The sequence below is a fragment of the Enhydra lutris genome, unplaced genomic scaffold (genome assembly GCF_002288905.1).
Source record: "Enhydra lutris kenyoni isolate GAN:26980312 unplaced genomic scaffold, ASM228890v2 scaffoldscaffold5, whole genome shotgun sequence".
NCBI classification, from domain to species: Eukaryota; Metazoa; Chordata; class Mammalia; order Carnivora; family Mustelidae; genus Enhydra; species Enhydra lutris.
This window is the reverse complement of record NW_019154089.1, coordinates 29,041,990-29,066,409: the sequence shown is the minus strand read 5'-3', so window position 1 is coordinate 29,066,409 and position 24,420 is coordinate 29,041,990. Positions and strand designations below refer to the sequence as shown.

Below are 24,420 nucleotides of genomic sequence, written 5' to 3'. Positions count from 1 at the left end.
AAGCACCAACTAGCCTCGGATGGGAAAACTTTGCATTCTTAAAAGCTCTGCAAGTATTCCTTATTGTTTTTAAACCTGGCTTTTTAACCAAACCTCAAGAAGACTTTTCTGGTGGAACTCAGAGTCTTGCCCAAGCTACCAAGAATATCTACACTGGGGGGAAAGAGGTATATCTATACTGTGAGGAAAGAGGGTCAGTAAGCAAATGTTCTGTTAATGAATAAAGATCCCACATTTCAATCCTGAAAACTCTCTTGTTGTTTTAGACCCACCAGCACAAGCATAAAGCTAGCTTAATAAACCATAGGATGTAAAAAATCCACTGTGATGGGGCATATCCAAGAAGTCCCCGCTGAAGGGGACCTGTGGGAGGCATACAGTTCACCCACAGCCCTGTCTTGAAACCAGACAGATAAAGCTGTCTGCTAGAAAACTGAGATTCCCTTTCACTTTTCCACAACTGCAAAGTTGTTTGTGGGAGGCCCCTGGAATCATCTATAACTGAAAGAAGAAGAGAAGTCACCTTCAAACTCCAGTTTCAATAGGTCTGAAATCCTTCTGGAAACCCAAAGCAACTGCACCATTTGCTATCCCCAGAGAATATGAGCAGCAGATAAAACTAATCCAACCCAGTGGAAAGAAGGGTCACTGGAGAGCTCCGACTGACTTCTTAGTAACATTCAGCCGCTGCCACAACTTTCCTTTCCCCATCATTTCCATGTACCATAGAGCTTGAATTCATAATTCATACCCTTGTTTTAAATCCCCACCTTTAAGGGAACTTGTAAGGAATACTGACACCTTTGTATCAAAAACAACAACAACAAAACAAAACAAAACAAAAAACCTCCCAAACTGTTACAGGGAAAGCACTGAGGTAGAGTTCTTTCCCCAACAATCAGAAGGCTGCATACCTGGTTTATATGAGTTGCTAGTTCTCATGACCTCCTAATCCCCAGTGAATGCTCTAGGGACATGGCTATTCCTACCAGGGTAGCCACATTTCAATCAGACCTCCTCACACAACTTACGCCTAATTTCTGCCATATCTAGCTGGCGAGTGAAGCCCAACGGGGACTCATAGATACAAACAAAGGCTTGCTACAACCACTGCGTGAGGGAAACTGAGGAATACCAACGCAGTCTTCTCGGAGCATCAGACAGAAAACACAAAGACATAGATTGTAACACGGTTTCCTGAAATTCAGAATACCAAACTTCCATGATATATCAAAGAATCAGACCTAATTCTGCCCTTATTATCTTGGGTATGTCATGATTAATGTTGCAGAAACATTTTTAAGCCACTGTCTATCAGCAATTTGGTGAAAGCGAAAACTAACGTCTCACAAGTAATGTTGAAAGCACCATGATTTGAAAGAAACTACTATTAGTAAACTAAACTGCACTCTAAATAAAGAAAATTACTGCTGTTAAGATGTACTGTTCTGAGAATTATCAGGAAGAGTACCAAAACGCGAACACTGCTGTATATAAGAAATTATTCAAGTATGCATTTGAGTAATTCTGCATTTTAATTTAACCCTTTGAAACATTAATCAAACCGTGGCTAATTACAGGAATTAAGGAATTAAACGATGGAATCTTCTAAAAGATATTATTTAAAAGGCAGTTTATACAATTACTTGTATAGATGTTTGCTTTAAAGAGGAAAACAGTTCTACTGTAATGAAAAGGGTCTTAGAAAATTAAATTAACAAGGGGGGACCAGGCTGATATGAAACTAAATTAGCATCAAATGCAAATTACAGGGTACTTAATGGTAGAAACAGGTGCAGAGAAGAACCCTAAATGAGATAAATGAATAAAACATCCCTCTCCACAAATGTGGAAGCTGACACAAAGTCAATGATATGAATAATTCAGCAGCCTCCACACTGCTGTTGAGGTCAGCCTGCCTTGACCTTTGAAACAGGAAGTAAAATTCAGTTCAAATTTGAGTGACTGGAAATATAACAGTTATTTGTTTTTTATATTAAAAAACCCACAGAATTTTCCTTAAATACAGATATAGGAAAATGCAAGAGAATTACAGTTTGAACTAAAGAGACATTACATAATCAAAGTAGTTGGTAAACAAACAGAAAATTTAAAAAATTGTTAGATAGGAATTTACCCAAACCATGTTTCAAAATATGGAAATTCTAAAAATAAAACAAGTAAAATGGGGCTATATACCAGGGCTGGGCTTACTGATCAAACTCCCTATAAGAATAAATTTCTAAATTTTTAAGCTTTCTTCAATCTATTTTGTTGTGTTGATGTCAATGTAAAAAAAATATTTTTAATTAGCCATGTAGTCTTATTAATAAGGGAATCTCTCACATTTGTAAGAAATTTTTGTTAGATTTTTTAAAAATCTTTATGAAGCTGCTGTTTTTTTAATCCTTCAAACCCTGATTTAATCAATGCTGCAGCCCCGAAAATAGTTTATCTTATAAAAATGCAACCCGAGTTCTAAAAACAAATCATTCTCATAACTGCATGTCTACTGTGAATTTAAGTCTTTTATGCTTTTTGTTCTTCTTTGCAGGCTTCAAAAGTTATTTTATACAGTCAACTAGTGAAAGTACTTTCTTCATTTCAAATTGAATTTAGTGCTGCTAGAGATTAACATGGAATGACAACAAACCAATTTCTACACGCAAGAAAGACAGCAAAATATATATGGAATATCACCTCATTCTTATTTCATAGGATGGCATAAAAGATGTTTGATAATAGCAGTTATCTCTGCCCTCCAATTGGTTCTATTAATGGGACCCACAACTTGGCTATCTACCTTTCATCTATCTACTGTACTTGTCAGATGAAAGATTATGTTGAAAGATGAGCTTAATTTTATTTTCTAGATTTAGAGAGGGTTAAAGCCACACACACACACACACACACACACACACACACACACACTAGCCATCTATGAGAGAGCAGTGGTAAACTAGATCTACAATTTAATTACCATAGGAAGAAGTTTGAGCTATGCTTCTGCTAAATTCAAGTGTTCAGCAGAAGCAAAATTAAAGATGCAGGGTGTGTTTTTTTTTTTTAATTTTATTATTATTATCATCATCATCATATCGGCAAAATCACTCCTCACTCGACGTTTAATAAAGGGTGATAGACCAAACATTGCTGATTTGGGGCTTGGCGTAATGACCGACCTGAGCAAAGGTTTGTGTACAAAGTGGCTCCCCATTAAATGGGACTCTGTGGAACCAGCTGGTTCTCATTTTGAAACAACCGGTTTCTCTATCCCCAAGTGCTAAAGAAAATAATCCCTGCCATCTATGACTACACACTTTCACAGAGGCAGCAATGAGAATTTGATTGTGGAGATAATTAAAGTCATTCCTGGAACTTCCATGAAAAAAAAGCGGGGGGAGAGAGGTGGGTCGAAAGAAAGAATAGTCAATGATAGTGTTTGAAATTAAACTAAGACAAATCATTCCGAGTGCAGAAGAGGGAGCTGGAGGCCCCCCAGCCACCGCCCCAGAATTTAGTTGAACCAGCTCTGTTTTCTCCTCCACTCGACTGCTCCAGGGGGAGGCCCGAGATGCCATTAGTCAGGGCCACAGCCCCCCCGCGTCCAGCTTGGACACAGAAGAATCGAAACCCAGCCCAAGAAACTCCCTATTGCATCATGAGGAGATATTTCTTTTTTAAGTTTCAATCTTAAATAAAATAGCCAGAGAGAAATCCATCTGGATTCTCCAACAGTCACCCTGGGTTGAGGCATTTTTTTTTTTAAAGATTTTATTTATTTATTTGACAGAGAGAAATCACAAGTAGGCAGAGAGGCAGGCAGAGAGAGAGGAGGAAGCAGGCTCCCTGCTGAGCAGAAAGCCCGATGTGGGGCTTGAACCCAGGACCTGGGATCATGACCTGAGCCGAAGGCAGTGGCTCAACCCACTGAGCCACCCAGGCGCCCCGAGGCATTTTTTGATTGTTTTAACATGATTGTTTTAACATGAAAAAAGACGAGAAGGAAGAAGAAAAAATCAGTTGAAGGCATTCCTCTCAATCTCAGGGAGAGCTGGTTTTTGTTTTTGTTTTGTTTTGTTTTCTGTATAATGCCATGCTGTTCCATAAGAACCCACGCTTAAATGGCCCGAATGACATTGAGCTGAGCCTACAGTCCCTGCACGCCTGTAGATTTCATGGGCTTTGGGGGGAAAACGAAAATACACGTAATCTGTCTGTCTGCACTATCTGCCTTTAACAGGAAGGAGAGATGGGCTCAATGAGGACGATCTGGGGCATCTCAATTAACCTGATTAGTTCAGCACATTGCTCTCATGAATGGCACCTTATCTTGGAAATAGGGGAGAACTTCCTTCCTCCAGTAGACGCAGGACCCCCCTAAAGCCAGCCTATCGAATGTGAGTGGCCTCTGCTTCTCCTCCCTCTTGCCAGCTAGCAGGTCAGAGAGCCCAGCAGACCTGCTGCCTGATTGGATTTTGTGTCCTAAGGACAGGAGGCAAGCTCCCGTCTGCCCAGGTGGCCTTGGAGAAGGCTGGGAAAAGGGATGCCCTGTGGGCAACTTCAAGCCCCTTCTTTCAGAGTCAACCAGGCACATGATGGGATTGAGGTGGGGGACAAGGGGGTTGGGCTAGGGAGAGAGAGAGGAAGAGAGAGGGGGGGGGGGGGGGCGTGAAAAGAGAGAATTCATTAACCCTTCAATCACTGGAGTAACATGTCAATTTTACCTGCCTGAAAGAAAAAAGGGTCAATTCTTAAGTCTTCTAACATTATATAAAATGAAGACACCGCCAAAACGTATTACCCTAATACCAACTTCACCTTTGATATAATCATGGGAATCAGAAAAGTTGCCATACAAAAATAAAGCTTTCTCCCAAACTCTCTGAAATCAGCTTGTTTGTAAAGGATGCCCTACGTGTGTGTGTGTGTGTGTGTGTGTTTTAAGTGCACATTATCGTGTATAACAGACACAGTAGTTAACAGACTATATTCTTGAAAATGTGCTTTGTGAGAATGTCAACAGCAGGGTTTTTCACTTACTTGACTGCTCTGTGATTTACTTGATCAATTAAATAGTTAGGCAACGAGGGGATTTGCATGGTAATCGTGTGAAGATTAACATTTTTAAGTGTAACAAATTTAATATTTTATCTTACATTTTCTGTTTCTCATCATTCTTTAATGGCAGTGCATTTTCACTTTATTGTGTAGTTATAACAAGCCTGTCTTTATGCAGAGAGATGAGACCACCAGCTTCAACAACCACATTTCGAGCTCCTTTCATCCTTTCTTTCGATTCACAAAAACATACCCCAAGCACTCACTACACGGCAGTGGGGCACTGTGCTGAGTGCTGGGGATGTAGCGGTGACCAGCGCACACAAATCATGGCCCTCTGGGGCTTACAGTCTACCTCCTAAAGAGTTCACCTGCCTCAGCAATACCAGAGAGAACTAAAATTAGAATTTCAGAGCTGGAAAGGATCTTAGAGAACTCTTCATTACAGCCCTTGTTTTAAAAATAACGTCCATCTTCTTTGAATATGATCTGTGTGTCATGTACTATGCTAAGTACCCTCCATGAGGCATCTACTTATTCCTCACAACAACCCTGTGCTAAGTATCCTCCATGTGGCATCTCCTTATTCCTCACAACAACCCTGTGCTAAGTATCCTCCATGCAGCATCTGAGCAGAAAGCCCGATGTGGGGCTTGAACCCAGGACCTGGGATCATGACCTGAGCCGAAGGCAGTGGCTCAACCCACTGAGCCACCCAGGCGCCCCGAGGCATTTTTTGATTGTTTTAACATGATTGTTTTAACATGAAAAAAGACGAGAAGGAAGAAGAAAAAATCAGTTGAAGGCATTCCTCTCAATCTCAGGGAGAGCTGGTTTTTGTTTTTGTTTTGTTTTGTTTTCTGTATAATGCCATGCTGTTCCATAAGAACCCATGCTTAAATGGCCCGAATGACATTGAGCTGAGCCTACAGTCCCTGCACGCCTGTAGATTTCATGGGCTTTGGGGGGAAAACGAAAATACACGTAATCTGTCTGTCTGCACTATCTGCCTTTAACAGGAAGGAGAGATGGGCTCAATGAGGACGATCTGGGGCCTCTCAATTAACCTGATTAGTTCAGCACATTGCTCTCATGAATGGCACCTTATCTTGGAAATAGGGGAGAACTTCCTTCCTCCAGTAGACGCAGGACCCCCCTAAAGCCAGCCTATCGAATGTGAGTGGCCTCTGCTTCTCCTCCCTCTTGCCAGCTAGCAGGTCAGAGAGCCCAGCAGACCTGCTGCCTGATTGGATTTTGTGTCCTAAGGACAGGAGGCAAGCTCCCGTCTGCCCAGGTGGCCTTGGAGAAGGCTGGGAAAAGGGATGCCCTGTGGGCAACTTCAAGCCCCTTCTTTCAGAGTCAACCAGGCACATGATGGGATTGAGGTGGGGGACAAGGGGGTTGGGCTAGGGAGAGAGAGAGGAAGAGAGAGTGGGGGGGGGGGCGTGAAAAGAGAGAATTCATTAACCCTTCAATCACTGGAGTAACATGTCAATTTTACCTGCCTGAAAGAAAAAAGGGTCAATTCTTAAGTCTTCTAACATTATATAAAATGAAGACACCGCCAAAACGTATTACCCTAATACCAACTTCACCTTTGATATAATCATGGGAATCAGAAAAGTTGCCATACAAAAATAAAGCTTTCTCCCAAACTCTCTGAAATCAGCTTGTTTGTAAAGGATGCCCTACGTGTGTGTGTGTGTGTGTGTGTGTTTTAAGTGCACATTATCGTGTATAACAGACACAGTAGTTAACAGACTATATTCTTGAAAATGTGCTTTGTGAGAATGTCAACAGCAGGGTTTTTCACTTACTTGACTGCTCTGTGATTTACTTGATCAATTAAATAGTTAGGCAACGAGGGGATTTGCATGGTAATCGTGTGAAGATTAACATTTTTAAGTGTAACAAATTTAATATTTTATCTTACATTTTCTGTTTCTCATCATTCTTTAATGGCAGTGCATTTTCACTTTATTGTGTAGTTATAACAAGCCTGTCTTTATGCAGAGAGATGAGACCACCAGCTTCAACAACCACATTTCGAGCTCCTTTCATCCTTTCTTTCGATTCACAAAAACATACCCCAAGCACTCACTACACGGCAGTGGGGCACTGTGCTGAGTGCTGGGGATGTAGCGGTGACCAGCGCACACAAATCATGGCCCTCTGGGGCTTACAGTCTACCTCCTAAAGAGTTCACCTGCCTCAGCAATACCAGAGAGAACTAAAATTAGAATTTCAGAGCTGGAAAGGATCTTAGAGAACTCTTCATTACAGCCCTTGTTTTAAAAATAACGTCCATCTTCTTTGAATATGATCTGTGTGTCATGTACTATGCTAAGTACCCTCCATGAGGCATCTACTTATTCCTCACAACAACCCTGTGCTAAGTATCCTCCATGTGGCATCTCCTTATTCCTCACAACAACCCTGTGCTAAGTATCCTCCATGCAGCATCTACTTATTCCTCACCACAACCCTGTGCTAAGTACCCTCCATGTGGCATGGACTTATTCCTCACAACAACCCTGTGCTAAGTACCCTCCATGAGGCATCTCCTTATTCCTCACAACAACCCTGTGCTAAGTACCCTCCATGTGGCATGGACTTATTCCTCACCACAACCCTGTGCTAAGTACCCTCCATGTGGCATGGACTTTTTCCTTACCACAACCCTGTGCTAAGTACCCTCCATGAGGCATCTACTTATTCCTCACCACAACCCTGTGAAATAAGAACTCCTGTTCTTACCCTGGTCTTACAGATGAAGACACTGAGGCTTCACAAAGTTCAGTGATCTGCCCCGTAGCCCCAAAGTCAACAGTGGTGGAGGTGGGACTTGATCCGAGGTTCTCTTGACTCCACAGCTTGTGGTCTTAACTAGTATGCATACTGCCTTGTAGGTTGTGATAAAGCCCCGAAGTTTGCCCAAGTTCAATACCACTGAGAAAAAGCTAAAAGGCAACTTCAATGCAGGGACATTTTTCCTCTGATCACAATCCCCATCTAAGATAGCAGTCTTCTATTTTTTTTAATTAATATATTCTTTGTTTACCATTAATATTCCAAAGTATTGGTTTTTTTCCAACTCAGAGGCACTGAAAGCTGCATGAGGGCAGAAACAATGTGTATCTGATGCACAGTTACATCTCCAACCCTGAAAGCAGTGACTGGCATAGAGAAAACACTCAATAAATTCTTGTGGAAAGAAAAAAAAAAATGAATGAATGACTCCTCATCCAAGGGGACTTAGTTACCATGATATACTAAAGTAAGGCAATTCTGCTTATAAGAAAGTCCCATGGCAATCACATTAGGAATAACAATCCACACAAAATATATTGTGTTCAAATTGCTAACACCTGATATGACTTTAGGCACCCCGCCGTGGGCTAGATATATTAACCCTCACAACGCTTCAAAACTGAAATGACTCTTCCCATTTTAAAGATGGGAAAGCTAAACCTTTCTGAACTTTCTGAACTGTCTGAGGCTCAGGTACTGGTAAGCAGTAGTGAGGGGATCTGATCCTCAGCTAACGGAGTCCAGAACTGATGCCTGTGCCATCATACCCTGCCCTGTCCCAGATTTCTCTTTGCATTAGTGCCTGTTTCCCCCGCCCCACCCGTGAAACACACAATGGTTTATTCATCAAAAGAGATGAGGACATGAGAACTCAAATATTGTCCCAGCCATGAGCTCAACAATTTACAAGTCATATTATTATTATCTTTAATCCCAAAAGTTAAGTGCCAAATCTCCTAAGAAAAATTGTTCAGATGCAAAGGTTTAGATTAATGCATGGGACCAAGGATGAAGGATGGATACCAAGAAAAATAAGTGAAACTACATGAAATACTGAAAACGGTATTTTTTTTTTAACTAGGCAATTGAGGAGGGAAAAAAATCAGGCTGAACGCTGAGAGAAGGGATTTCTAATCACTTACTTTTTGTCACTAATAAATTTCCTTGGGCTGGATGCCTCAGTTTACCCACTGTGAAATGGAGTTAATTTGTGCTCTCACATTTGTGCAAAGAGAATTCTCTGAAATATTATTCCATAAACATCCCTAAAGCTTTCAAGTACCATTCAGATATAAGCAATTATGACACTCTTAATTGGTCAAGGATTTTGTTTTGTGTTATAATTCTTATAGGCCAGGATTCAGAAGCTGGTCTCTAAGAGAATATAGGAACAGCCGGAATAGGACACTCCCACTCCTACAACCACAGAAAGGACTCAATTTTTTAAAGATATTCTGAGATGTACACCATTCATCTGAGATTATAATCTGGCTTTAAGAAAACACCGAAATTGTAGAGAAACATGAGTTTGCGACATTGTAATAGTTTCAAACATAACTTTCCTTTCTAAAGAACTTTCTAATGAATACAAGAGATTTCTCATTTTCATGTTTGTTTTTGTCTTTGTAAAGATTGTGTGTGTGTGTGTGTGTGTGTGTGTGTGTGTATGCTGGGGTGTGAGGGAAATCAAACCTGATACAGGACGAAGGTTCTTCAAACTAACTTTCCATTTTGTGAGGAAACCTCACCTTCACATCCAAGAGTACTAAAAATGGTGTTCTAAGACACTACTAACATCAGAATACCAATAAAAGGAAAGCATATTTGAAAATAGGAGAAAACTCTTATTCTATAGAACAATAATAAATGAGTTGCAAATAGGATGATTATCTGATATTCAGATAAAGTGGGGGGAAAAAAGCATTAGTCAGGGGCACCTGGGTGGCTCAGTGGGTTAAGCTTCTGCCTTGGGCTCAGGTCGTGATCTGAGGGTCCTGGGATCAAGCCCCACATCGGGATCTCTGCTCAGCGGGGAGTCTACTTCCCCCTCTTTCTCTGCCTGCCTCTCTGCCTACTTGTGATCTCTATCAAATAAATAAATAAAATCTTTTAAAAATTTTTTTTTAAATGTTAGTCAAATCATGGTTGCTCTGGAAAGACGGAGGAGGAAACCACTTCTGACCATCTGAAAAGTTGTCAGCCTGAGTGGAGAGCACCGTCCAGGGCAGGCAGAGTACTCAGGGCACTGGCAACATCCAAGGCCATACGAAAAAACAGCAGCTAACCATGGAACAAAATACCCTAATGTTTCCCTTTGCTAATTTCCAATTCATCAATTAAGAAAGACAAGGAAAAGTTACTTCGATCCCGAAATGCCATGTCATGAGTGTTCACACCCTACAGAAGGGCCCTTCTGGTCTACCCACCCCACACCCCACACACATCATACCAATATATGGTCAGTCAAGCAGCAAATGAGCAAAAAGTTCTTGAAGGATTCTTGGTATTGATTAAAGGGCATTTTTTCTAAACCACTACAAACTTTCCATGAACCAAAATCTGAGACTCTTGCCAAAACTCTCTACAATGTGTACAGCGACCATGTCCAAGTTAAAAATGCAATGTGCAATTTGATTGTTATTGTCTCTTTTTTCTCTGCCCTGGCACGGAAAGTGTTAAAGAAAACAATAAAAGAACAAGTAAGTGTACAGGGTAGGATTTACTGGCATTTACTTTTAATCTATGGTCCTTCACTCTGTAGCTTATCGGGCCTCTGTCAGTCCTTTTTCCTCCTTTATACTTCACGAGGAGCCCCCCATGCTGCTACTGAGAGACAGAGCCCAAGTGTCTATAAGCTTTTTGTCAGGTAAAAAGAGAAGAAAAAGGAAAGGAACAAGAGGAAAAGCAAAGCTAAGAGGCATCTATTAGATGTCACTAGGCTTTTGTATTCATGTCAATGATTCAGGATTAGAGTATTTGAAATAATCTTATTGAGAGGAATCAAAAGGCCCACCGAGTGAGAGCCTGCTCTGTAGCATATGGCAAAGGCACGAACAATATCTTATTAAAGATGTGTTGGCTAACACTATTACTTTATATTATATTACAAAACTATTGTGCCTCCAACAGTTAACGGGATGGTATAGTTACCGAGTGCCATTTTGGAGGTTATTGTGTGGGATCAAGCTATATAATTTGCCAGCTTGTCTAGTTAAGTCTTTCCAAGTAGGGTTTGCAGGCAAGTTTGGAACTGAAACGAAGCACTTCACCTTCAAAAATAAAAATCCCCAAAGCACAGCGAAGACCACTCGGTTCCCACTGAAAGTAGAGTATATATTACACGGATGAAACGCCGGTGGCTTTCTTTTCCCCCCGAATCAGGTTCATTAAGTTTGCATCATTTACCATATGTGACCCCATCCCCCATTGAAAATATGCAGGGTTTTTTTTTTTTTCTGGCTTGATTCCCCTCCCCATGAAGAACACACACACATACGCACACACACTCGGCTTCACACTTTAGCAGGATTAAGGCAATTAAAATTCTATTACAATAAGTACTGTAACATTAAAACCTTCATTTGCTTCTGGACAAAGGCTTGTAACTGGAGAGTTTGCAAGGAAGATTTATCTTCATCTACCCACACCTTTAAAGCCAGTAAGCTACCAAAAACAAACCTGTACTGTTCACCATATTTCATTGATTGCAACTGGAGTATTTAGGTCGCTGTTATATTGTCCAGAACAGGATAAAGTTACCCAGTTTGTAAAACGAGGGCTAGGATGGGGGAGAGGAGAGAATGAGGAATTAGCACTCTATTTCAGATAACACTTCCTGCCAGTTAAAATGACCAAAATACCATCTCTTTATATGAAGGAAACTCTAAATGGACTTTTTAAAATCTGGTCAGCTCTTCTTAGAGAGTTTGGTCAGGTCCCGGCTGTAGGGAGGAGTGAGGGGAATTTATCAATGGAGAGTTGCCCTTGGGGAGGGTTTTGGGTTTTTTTGTTTTTTTTTTTTTCCTCATTCTAAGCAACTTTGGTTAGAAAAGTAAAAGCGTATTTAATATAATGATATATTCTCATCACAAACTGACTATGCAAAGTTGCTAGATGACACACAGGGGACTTTGTACTGCTTTTCTGTATTTTTCCAAAACTGTCACAAAAGCAAAGTTATGAGGACATGGGATTAAAAACCCCCACCACAAGCAGACGCCCAGGCCAGTTACAGACACACACACACACACACACACACACACACACACACACACACACACTGCTGATTCTCTGAAGCTTCGTTAAATACATTTCTTGGAAGTTGCTGCCATTACTTCCTTTACAGGAAAACCACTGTTGTTCATTATACAGTGTCTGCAGTAGTATTATACCATGTAAAAGTACTTTACATTATGATATATTGTCAGCATATTTGAAATGCATGTTAATGCATCCTGGCTGTGTATTTGGGAATAGCTGATAGCGAATGGAATACAGACTGCTATTAGCTTATTGTATTTGCTATTTTCTTATCATGGTAGCAAACTGCACACAAATGTACATGGCTCATCTCATATTCAGAATGGTATTATCTGATATGTGATAAAATTTAGAGTGATACTCTCTCACATAAGTCTCATCGCTAATAATCACATAGGAATTCCCACTGAGAAAACAAATGTTTAAATACACTAGGGTTAATAAACAATCATAAATTCAGGCTCCATGTCAAAGCTGGCTTCTCACGTTTGGAAAAATGCAAACCTCTCTATCCAACCGAGAAGACAGCAATTATCCTGCCTGGGGCAATTTTAAAGGCTGAAGTCCTCCTCCTTTTATTTTAACCGAGCATTCAAGGTTAAGAAATCAGATGGTATAAAGGCTTATCAGAACTCCAAGAAATGCATTTCTACCTCTGCTTGTTCACGCCCCAGACGCAAGTTGTGTATCTTACATTGCGATTATATGCAGTGGCTGGCCCTTCTAAGAACTGGGTAGAGGCCAAAATAATAAGAGTTGAAGGGTCAACGAAATGAAACTCTGAGGAAAAGCCTCATTTGCAACAAAGTATATGTTATGTTCACAGAGTTGAGGACTTGATAACACACCCGACCCAACTCTATGGGAATTCTAAAGTTTTATTGTTGTCTTCCCGTTATATAAATATATCGGGCCAATTTCATCAGGAAATTAGATGTCGATAAGACAATACTGGACTTTTCTAAAAAGTTCAGTCATAGTATTTAGACCTCTCCGTTGAAGAACAGATCTTGAGAAAAATTTCTTCTCTGTACAACCCTGATATTGGCTTTTCATATGCTGTATGTCATGTAAATTCAATAGGTAAAATAAGTATTGTATTATTTTCACTCCTGAACGTTCTATTTCAGACAATAATCATAAAGCAAATCCAACTACTGTTCCTTAAATGAAAGTGATCGAGATATGGAAGATCTTTAGACAATCCTGGAAAAGACAAATACAGGCTTTTTTTGGGGTTTTTTTTTTTTTTTCAGGACCTCCTTGGGTCAGTGTGGCCTGAAGAGCCATAATTCTAAACAGATTGGGTTTTTCATGTTATAAAATTCATGTATTTTTTAAAAAATGTATCACAAGGCTTACATCTCAAACATAGACCCAGGAATCTTATAAATGGAAAAGAAAAACAAATCTGTTAAAGTTATAATAAGCAAATCCAAAATTTTTAGATGTATATTAGTCAACAGGCTCTAAAAATCCATGTTTATAATACCAGCCGCGGAGGAACTCAAAACGTGCAGGCTATTCAAGCCATGTTACATCTCAAAAGGACTATGTCTAAATTCACATGAGAGAGGAAAACATAATCTGAGGAGGAATCTCACCCTTTATTATTTCTATCTATTAAAAGAAAAAATTCCACGTGTTAACAACCCAGGATCCACAGTGCAAGGACATGAAAAATTGGGCACTTACTTTGTTCCTAGACTTACTGGTCTATTTCATCAATCACACTGATCCTAAATTGAAAAACCAAACAAACAAACAAATATTGAGCCGTACCCTATCCTGCCCTACCGGAAATAAGCACAGCTAATCTGTCCGAAAACTTCAGGGCTCTGTGCAAAAGGAATCCTATAGTATAAGTTGTATAATTCAGAGAAAGAAATGTTTTTGTTAGGGCCATCTGTATTTGACCGTATCATTGCTCAAAGATAGTTTAGAGAGTCGAGGATAGGAAAATAAAGAGTTTTGTGAAGCAAATCAAGAATGGACGGTAACCCTAACCAACCAGATACGGAATAACAGTCTGCACACTTACTATATTCAATTCAAGTATTTATAAAGAAGTTTCTATGTAGAAAAGGGAAGATTTTTTTAATAGATTCAGAAAAACTGGGTTCCCAATTCAGACTACCCTGTGTGACTTTTGTCATTACCATCTTTTCTGATTCTTACAAAGTAAACCTAATTAAAAACCTCCCTCATTAGTCTTCCAGAAAAATTAGCACAGCTTATGCTAATTACTCCTGCAAAATTTAATAAACTCGTTGAAATGGGAATAGTCTAATGAGGTTTTATTTATTGAACTAAGATAACTCCAAGGAAAAAGGTTAGGACACAAGGATATCCAATGTGGTAATAAAACTACAATTTATTCAATTTCTAAACATGAATTTTATTGCAAACCTTTTAAATTCAAATATGAGTTACTGAGTGAATATGTTAAATCAATCTCCACCTTAATCTAATAACAGCAAGTCAGTTTTTACTTTTCACTTTAACAATAATTACCACATTTACCTCAATGATAATGAAATTTGCTGTTATTAGTTCCTGGTCATCGGTTATTAAACATAACACACATGACTTTTTCCATGTCTATGCAGCCCAAATATCTGGATCGCTGGGCACATCCTGGTCTTTATAATTCTTAATCAAGTCATTTGGCATCAGGCCGAAATATAACGTGACAGTCAACTCCACAGGCACACTTTCTACATTTACAGAAATTTCCTCTAAACTTTTTGGGAGTGACTTGACAAATGGTCACAAATGTAAAAAGAATTTGGGTCATATTTTTCTCACTTTGTGGCATGCTCTTATAAAAGAAGGAAGGCAAAAACCCACGTTCTAAATCACAACATGCAACTGCTGATATTGTTAATTCCACCTTTTTGATAGAATACACCAAGCTGATGTCCCCAAATCACTGGCAGCAAAAAATACAGCCAAATTTTAACACAGAAATAGCTTAGCCTGCACCATTGCCGTATGACCAGAAAACCTCTTCTATCTATCCTATAAATAGTTTTCCTGAATAACCACTGCTAAAAGTCTTTTGACTGATAAAAATAGCAGTGTTCTTCCAAAATCCGAAGGACAAGCCAAGGGAGCTAAAAATTATTGGTGCCCAAAAGGTGACTTCGTGTTAAAACTATGCTAAATCCTAACGCAGTGATTGCCTGTACTTCCAGCTCCATAATTGCATATTGTGTGCATCTTGTAAAAACAGTTACTGTTGCTACTGAATGCAGGCCCCATAACCTATTTTTGCAAAATATGCAGAGATTCACATCCATAAATCTGAAAGCAAATCAAACCCTAAGCACGTAACGCAGATATTATACAATTGGTAATATAGAATCAAATTGGAAACTATGAAATTCAAACACGGTTGCCATCATTTTTTTTTCCTTTGCAGCAATTTTATGGAATTGAAAAATCTTTTCTATTTTGCCCTTCCTCGTGTGAGTTCTTTTCTTGTTGTTATTTTCTTCTCTCATTGTTAAAAATGAAAGTTTCACATATCAGCAGAGACAGGGCTGGAGCTTTTAAAAACCTTTGGCAGACTCAAGGACAAATAAATTCTGAAAACTCAGATGCAAATAAAAATAGCTAAATGGGGTTTTGCATATCAGCTGGCATCACTGCTTGAAAAGACAGTTCATGGGAGACAGAGGCAATCGCCAGCAAATAAACATATGTTGAGGTTTCTGCAGATCCACTAGGTTTCAGCCGGTTTTAAAATACTCCTCTCTTAAGAGAACAACATTGGCTACACACTGTTTTCTACTTTGTCAAACCAAAACGGGAAAAAATGAAAAGGAGAAATGTCATGAGTAATATCTCTCAAGCCACCAACAGTATAAAGTGCATACTTATTTTGCCTAAATTGTTTGAACTACCCCAGCCAAGAAAAGGTTTTAAGTACCCTACTGGGACAGATGCTAAGCGGCAACAATAGAAGGCACACTAATGCAATCCAGGTAACACAATCCTGTTTCAAAAACACGGGCCGGGCTAATTACAGCGCTGCTGAGTCAAGTTTCTTATGCCATCGCAACCCACAAGAACAGGTCAAAATCAAATGTTATTCAAACCACAGTCATATCAACCTTCCATATCAGAGTCACGGCTTAAAACCAAATGAAGAACTTAAAAGCTTAACCCATTCACAAGCAAAAGAAGTGTTTTCATTGCGGGTGGCAAGGTCCGGTGCTTGTCATCATCCACACCAAAAGGAACTGTGCGGCAGAACAGAACGCTGATAGTTTCAAAGTTTGGGGGACTATTTGGGCTGGTCCTTTGATCAGAACACTTTCTTTTTAACAGAAGCATTAAGAAAAACTTGCCTAAAATAACAAATGGTATTTCGAAGAGATGGCTTTAAATAAAACAAACAGCATAAAGGTTATATTTAGTTTTGACCTTTCTCATTTGAAGACTTCTCTTCCATTGCAGAAAAAAAAGGAATTACTCTAATGGCCTGTCTGCTTGCATGGATAAACATACTTTTCTAGCCCTACAGGTGGCATACGACCTCACTGCACACAAAACGTCCACGTGTATTAACTTTGAATCGAGTCTATTAATATAGTTATCAAGCAAAGGTGTATGTTTTGGGTGAATATCAGAGAGAAACTTGGTTAAAATATCTGATTGAAATGTAAGCTTTATAAAGCTAGTTGGTAATCAAAATTGGGTTGAAGCCTGGAGAATCGCATGAATCAAAATCAACAAATCAATGTTTTGACATAAATTATGATGAAGCTGTTTTTCTGTTAACTGAAAAACAATAAAGTAAGCCCCAAAAGTTAAAGAACTGGGAACACAGATATATAGGAGTTTTTTTTTGTTTGGTTTGGTTTGGGGTTGTTTTTTGTTTTTGTTTTTTTTTTTTAGTTTTTTATTTTTTGGTAAAAATCATTGTTACCAAACCTAAAGAGGAACTTTTGTTCAGCTGTTAATTTCCTCAATGAGAGATCAGTCAGTCTAATTTGCAAGACGCTTTTCCAGCTAGTGGAGGGTGCGAGCTCTTTCCCTAGCTGACAACTGACTATATCTATAAAACTTCCAGGCCATTTAACCTCAATGAGTAATGCTATGTAACAAATGGCTTATCATACATGTTTCCATACAATGAATTTCAATAATTAAAATGTAAAATGAATATTTGGAGTGCAACTTCGCATAATATGTGCACACACTGACTCCAAATTGCACCAAACAACTAAAACAGATTTATTGTTCTACAGTGATTTACTTGGCCATGTCAGATTAGTAATATGGATCTGTTTAAAAACACAATAATTAAGACAAGCAGGATAAATTAATCAACCTACAATACAGTATGAGCTACCATCAAACGTCGGGAGATAACAGGAGAAAGTCTTGGTTCACAGGTCTCTTTAAAACTGCTTTTATGCATAAATAAAACCTTAAAATGTAGATGGATTACGTCCAACAGAACTACTGTAGCTAAAAGTGATAATGATTCAAACATTTTTCAAATAGAAGTTAAATATTTATAAGCACCCAACCACATTTCATAAATCACAAACTATTATTATTTTATTTCTGTAGCTTCCTGGCACAGCATGAGGATTGAGCCACAGAAAGTCAGGAAAGAAAAAAAAACATTCCTTTAAGAGCATGAATCAGACACAAAACCGAAGCAATCCAAGAACACGGGCCTCCAAAGAACATTCCATATGGTTTTCCCAGGAATCGCAAAAGCTCGGCGCAGACTCGCCATGACCAACAGGCACATTTCGGCCACGTGCGTTCCTCACCCTGGCCCATGAGCAACACAAGGCAGGTGTTTCATTATAATGAGGAATAAGAATCCAGTGAAAGTAGAGTGGTCCCTACCTGTCAATTATCACTGGATCTGAGGGAGTCTCATTTCGGTTGCCACAGCTCTTCTTGTCACAACAGCGGCTATGGAGCAAAAGCGAAAGGATTTAGTACAACCATTACAATGTAAAATCATCATTTAGGCAGACAGAAGGTTCAAATTGCTGGGTTGCAAATGCTAGAATTACCACAAAGCCATACCTGGCAATCAACGGATCCCTGGGACAGAAAATTCTATGTGGGTCGTCTATGGGTTAATGGCCAGGCTTAACCTCTCCCTGAACAAAGAAGGAGGGAAGAAGAGGGACTCTCCTGGAGCCACGACTGACAGCCCTAAGATGGGGTCTCCCCATCACTGCCCGCACTATTGAAGAGTTCACTGTGAAATGCATTATTATTACCTCTACCCAATGAGAATATTCAGGGTTGTGGGTGGCTCAAACGTTCTTCCCTCAAGATCACACTAATTGTGTGGAACGCGTCAATAATGAGGTATGAGTGATTTCTCCCCCTCCAGTCATTCTGTATTAAATGGATTCCTTTTTCTTCTCCTTTCCCTTTCAAGGGAGACGTTTCCTTCAACCTCAGCCTGCCCAAAATCCTAAAGCTGTAACTGTTTGCTTTTGAACCATTCTCATGAGAATAAAAGTACAACATAATAATGAAGACGAAGAAGAGGCGAGATAAAAGAAAGTGGAGATCCACATGTTGTCTGGCTTCTGTGTCCTGTGCTGGACACCATTTAAGTTTTCTGGACGTATTATGGACAGTTGATCCAAAGGCTAGCACAGACCTCACAATGGAGGCCCTTAATTAGGTTAGAGAAAAAGCAGCCATGAGCAAGAAAAGCACCCACTATCAAAATCCCACCCCAGCTGTGACGAAAAGACTGTCCATTTCTGTAAAACTGGGATGCTTCTGGGGGAGGGGAGCAGAATTAAGGTTTTTTGAGAATTACCCATGGTCAGAGGAAAACTATCCATCTGAGACTTGTTTGCAAATAAAATATGTGCACACTGGTCAGTCTACACCCAGGGGGACACTATAAACCTCGTGTTTGATCAGTCAAGGAAGTGAGGAAGTTATCCAAGGGTTATACGTTAACACGTGCCACAAATAAAATATGCACTTTCCTCCCTCTTTCTTACACAGGCATGTGCACACACACACACACACACACACACACATTTTACTTAGTGAATCATAGGGCCTAAATTTAGAAAGCTGCTGGAGAGAACCAAACATTGAATTGAATTTCATTTTTAGGACCCAGAAATATACTCCTGGATAGAGAGCCTTTCACCAAAGTTGGGAAGTCTCATTCCTAACTATATCTCTGAGAAGAGAATCAGCTTCCAAATTTGGTGTTAATTCTCTTTGTCTCTCATATCTTCAGAAAGCAGTAGTTAAGAACCGTATTTCCTTTGTCAAAGCCCCGGCTGAAGTTCACTTCATCTACCTTTTGGCCTTTCCCTTTCTGATTCAAAGAGGACTATTTTCTTTTAGGCTTATATTCTAAAATACCAGGACTATGGGGCTAGAAAGCCCAAAGTAACCCAGTGCCCACGAAACAGATGAGGAAACAAGGGAATGAGAAGTGCGGTCATTGGAATGCTTGCAAAAAAAAATAATAATTTAAAAACGAAATTCCATCATCCCTTAACTCTAATCCCCTACACGTACATTTCAAGGGCCTGCCAGAAGAGCATGGTGGTTAACAACACTGGCTCCAGAATCAGACAGAGCTACCTGTGCCACCTTAAGCAAGGTAGTCCACCCCACAGAAACTTAGTTTCCTCATCTATACGATGGGACAACCATGGTGCCCACCTCTAATGAGCAGGGTGCAGATTCCGTGCAGTCAGGGTATAAAGCTGGGCTCTGTGACTTGGTCCTACTAAGTGGTGCATGAAGGCCAGCCTCATCACCACTCCCTGCTCCTGCCTCCTCCAACCGCCTCTTCCTCCGAACCTGAGCAAAGCTGCCCCCCAGCTACCCCAGAAGCAGCAGGTCTCCAGCAGCTGCCTATCAACACATCCCAAGTCCTCTTTACCCAGGGACAAAACCAGTGGATGGGAAGGCCTATTTCTCCTCATCATTTTCCATTCCCCCCACTTTTTTTCTCAAACGGTGAGTGGGCCATGCTGGTTCCCGATGGTGGAACCCTCACCGGGTCCTACCCAGACTCAGTGTCCTCCAAGGGCTCGTCCTCCCGGTGATGGCTGCTTCCAAGTAGAATCTGCATGTCCTGCCTGTCTCTCTCTCTCCTCACGGCCATCACCTTCATCTACGTCGCTTTCATTCTTCACTTGAACTTCTGCAGTGGCCTCCCATCTAGCCCTGCTGCCTCCACTCTTTACTTCCTAAAACAGCCAGAAGGCTCTTTTCAAAATGTCAATAGGACTGTATCACTTCACTGCCCAAGACCTCTTAATGGTTTCCCAGTGCACTCAGAATAGATCTATGGTGATCCATGATGCCAGACTACTGTCCAGTCTCCTGTCACTCTCCTCTGACCTGTGAAGCTCCAAATGCACTGGCCAGTTTCAGTCTCCTGATATGCCTTACTCAGTCTGACTTCAGGCCCAGGCCTCCCCGCCTGGTCGGTTCCTCCTCCAGCCCCTCCTTGGTTAGCCAGCCTCTACTCCCTGTTCAGGCCTCAGCCTCTACACTCCCTCTCCAGAGAGGCTGGCCCTGACCCCCTTTAGGTTCCTTCTGGTTTTTTCTTTCAAGACATGTAACACAATGCAAATTATATTCTTACATGAATGTTTGTTTCGTGACTCTCTCTCCTCTCACCCTGCTCTCCCACTAATCTGTATGCTCCATAAAGGAAGAAACTGTCAGTTTTACTTACCTAATGAGTAGTGTAAGGACTGAAATAGAATGAAGAAGCTCAAATATTGATTGATTGATTGATTGATCGATCGGATGACTTCAAGAATGATGTAATGTACTGGGGGAAATACGATCCAAGGAAATGGGAAGGCGACAGATAGGGGAAGTCAAGCGGACCCTCAGATCAGGCACTGCTGACAGAAGGAAGGTTCACTCCCATCCCACCCTTACACCAAATCACCTCCCCCAAGCAAGTGCCACACTAAGCCTGAGATCTGTCCTTTGACTTAAGCACTTTCTTCATCCCCTTAAAATAAAAATGCCCTTGAGCACAGCCAGATGAATTGAAGCACAGCATAAACGAGAACCACTTCTCTCTGCTGGGTCCCAAGGGACCCAGGGGCAAAGGCAGATGTGAAGAACAGAAGTGTAGAAGGAAAGACAGAACAGGAATAAAGGAGGTAATGAAGGAAAGAAGAGAAAACAAAATAAAGGGGCTGAAGGTCACTTGCCATCAAAAAAAAAAAAAAAAGCCCTTTATGCAAAGTATAAAAAATGGCCTCCCCACAGGTTTCTTGTCTGGGGCGTGGGGGTCAGGGGTCATGCCACCGCCCCACACAGTCGTCATTCCCGAACTGGGACTCTTGGGCTCTGCTCCGCACCTAGAGCAGTGACAAAATAGCATCTACAGGATGAGCCCTACTTTAAAGAGATATAGATATGCACATATATGTGTGCACACATCTACATGTATGTGTGTGTATGCATGGTCATACAGCACGATGTGCAGCATTAAAAAGGATGAAGGTGGGTTTTTACACACTCTCGTGGGAAGAAGTCTAAATCAAATTAGGAATCGAGAAAGACAAGCTGCTGAATAGTGTATATGGTACAGTCTTATCTCTGGGAGGAAAAAAAAATGAAAGCATGAGAGAGAGAGTGGGAGGGGGGAGGAAGAGAGAATTGGGTACAAGCCAGTTCACCCCTCACTCCACTCAAATCTCTACACAAAGTCGCCACCTTAAAGAGCCCTTCCTTGGAGAACTGCCCCAGAGCCCTCCCTCAGCCTGTCTCACTTTTCTCCCTAGCACTCATCACATCCTATTTTATATTCATTTTCTTCTATGCTGTCTGCCTCTCCATGAGGACAGGCTCTTGGGCCATTTTTTCTAGGCTGCAGCTAGAACGGAACCCAAGGCACAGTAGATCCTCAGGAAATAGGCTTTGAATAAATGAATAGAAACTTCCAAGAAGTGACCTGTAGGGAGTGGAACGGGAAGTGGGAAGGAATGGAGGGTATATATTTCATTTCCATCCTTCTGTAGTCTTCTGCTCTGTGCTGCAATACTACTTTCCTATTCGAAAACTGAAAACCAACCTTAAATTGGGGAACAAATGTCTTCCTGTGGACTGAGCTGACATCTACCCACCCTCTCTTCCTAGTTCTGAGCCCAGAGCCAAGCGGAGCAAGAACCAGCCCTTCTTCCCCATCGCAATCTTTCCTCACCCTTCTATTTCACCTCTTCTCTAAACCTAGCTGCCTTCTAGTTCCTTCTACTGAACTCAGAAGGACCAAGAAAGGTAGGCCCCACCTCCACCACACACAAGACAGGCATTCACCAAAAAGGACAGGATGAAGGGAGAATAGATTCCCTTAGGTTTAAGGCAGAAGAGCACTCAGGCTAAGCCAGCACCGTACCTGGGACCACAGACGTGAGAGCATTTTATGGGATAAGTTACTGTGTTAATGAAAGAAATCACAGTGACAATTATGCCCTCATTGCTTATCTTCATCCACTGAAAACTGTTTCTTAGGCTCTTATTATACCAGGCACAGCCCCGGCATTTGAGTCCCAGAGTGGGCACGTATCAGGGGCCTTGGAGTTTCCTGACGGGCTTGGTCACAGAGCCAGAAACCCACGATTTCACATCCTTCTCAACCTGTAACTCAAGTGACAGGAGAGCATATTGGAGTGGGTCAAAGGAGTGGGTCCCCAGCACTTGGTATCCTACAAACACTTCAGACTCAAGACAGCATCCCTTTCCCTAGCCGGAGCATGCATCTCCCAGATAATTCCACACACCCAGGGAAAAGCGAACGTATGAGTGTCCTCCTTAGCAGCCTGACACGAGGGCTTATCTCCTGTGAGCTGACACACAGCTTCCTAATCCAGGGCAAGCAATGCTTACATGCTTCCCAGTCATGGGACCTGCAGATCTTCATTATAGGGACGTGGAATCTCTTCCTAGAAGCAGAGGCTCTCTCAACTGGGGAAAAGCATTCCCTCAATCTCTAAGCTTCACTGCAGAAAACAAGATTATCTTTCCTTTAGCCCAACTGGCTACAGAATGAGATACACGAATTATCTGAATAGTCTGACTAGTGATAAGTTTACTCCTTCCCTTAGTTTACAAGCACTGTCAAGTTGTCCCACTCTCTTAAAAAAAAAAAAAAAAAAAAAAAAAAAACTCCTTTTCTCTTGAGTTAGTTTCTTCACTGCCCACTTTTCTCTTTGCCAGAGTCACCATCATTCCTTGCCACCTAATCCCATAAAATCTGGTTTCCACTGTGAAGACCCTGGGGTCTCGAAGTCTCAAGGGGCTTAAGGTGCTTCATTCCCAAATCCCCTCTTGATTTGTTTCCAAAATAAAAGAGAATCTTTTCTTCCCTAAAAAAAAAAAAAAAAAAAATCTGGTTTCCAGACCTCAGCACTCACTTGAATGTCCTCTCTCAAAGTTCACCAGTGACTTTCTGGTGTTTTTCTCTCTTCAAGTCCACCTGGATCTTCCCAAGACTTATCATGAGGATGGGCCCCCATCTTGGAAACACCCTCCTTTTATTTCGATGCCCTGTATGCTCAAGGTTCTTTCTCCTAATTCTTGAACATACTCTCCCTCCTTGCTAAATATGACCACTCCCCAAGAACATATCCATAGTCTCCCACCTTTCTAGTCTCCCACCTTTTCCAATCCCATGTAAGCCCATAGCTTTGACTCCACCTTTGGGAAAAGACATTTCTGATGCCCGTTATCTTTTGCCCTGACTCTCTTCCCAGCTCCAGGCCTTAGCCCACCTACCTGCAACCCTGTCTCCCCACAGAAATCCTGCCAGACCACCAACAAATAGGCCCAAACACTTCTTCATACACCCTCTAAAATTCCTGTCCTATCTCACCCTCCTCATTCCTGTGGCCACCACCCACCTTCAGGTATGTCCTCCCTTCTCTAAATAGCCACAGTCCTTTGCTTCACCCCTCATCACAGACAGTGCACTCTGGTCATCTGCTGACGGTTGTCCTCTCCCAGGCTAACCTATAACCTCTCCTACTTCAGGGCCAGTCCCTTGGCTCTGCGTTCCACAGTGCTTTGCACACAGTAGGTGCTACAAGAATGAATGAAACTATCCTTAACCACCATACCTCCAATGAACAAAGTATGTTAATGCTGTAGTAGGCACTTCACTTCCCTCCAATGTTCTCTTATCATCTTTCACTCTGAGCAGCTATGTACCAGGTACTTAGCTAGACATGGCAGACATAGCTGTTACTAGTACTACTACTACTACTGTTCCACTGGTGTTACTACAAATAC

At 41.1% G+C, this 24,420-nt stretch overlaps 1 protein-coding gene across 8 annotated transcripts in view; it reads right to left on the bottom strand.

Annotated features, from left to right (window-relative positions):
• The window catches only part of LOC111141248 (early B-cell factor 1), a 386,978-nt gene that overhangs the window by 344,631 nt on the left and 17,927 nt on the right, over positions 1-24,420 (bottom strand). For all 8 annotated transcript variants that reach the window (XM_022493686.1, XM_022493683.1, XM_022493685.1 and 5 more), the window contains exon 6: positions 18,007-18,075. In XM_022493686.1, coding sequence (XP_022349394.1) covers positions 18,007-18,075 — 69 coding nt within the window. The remainder of the gene's footprint in view (positions 1-18,006; positions 18,076-24,420) is intronic.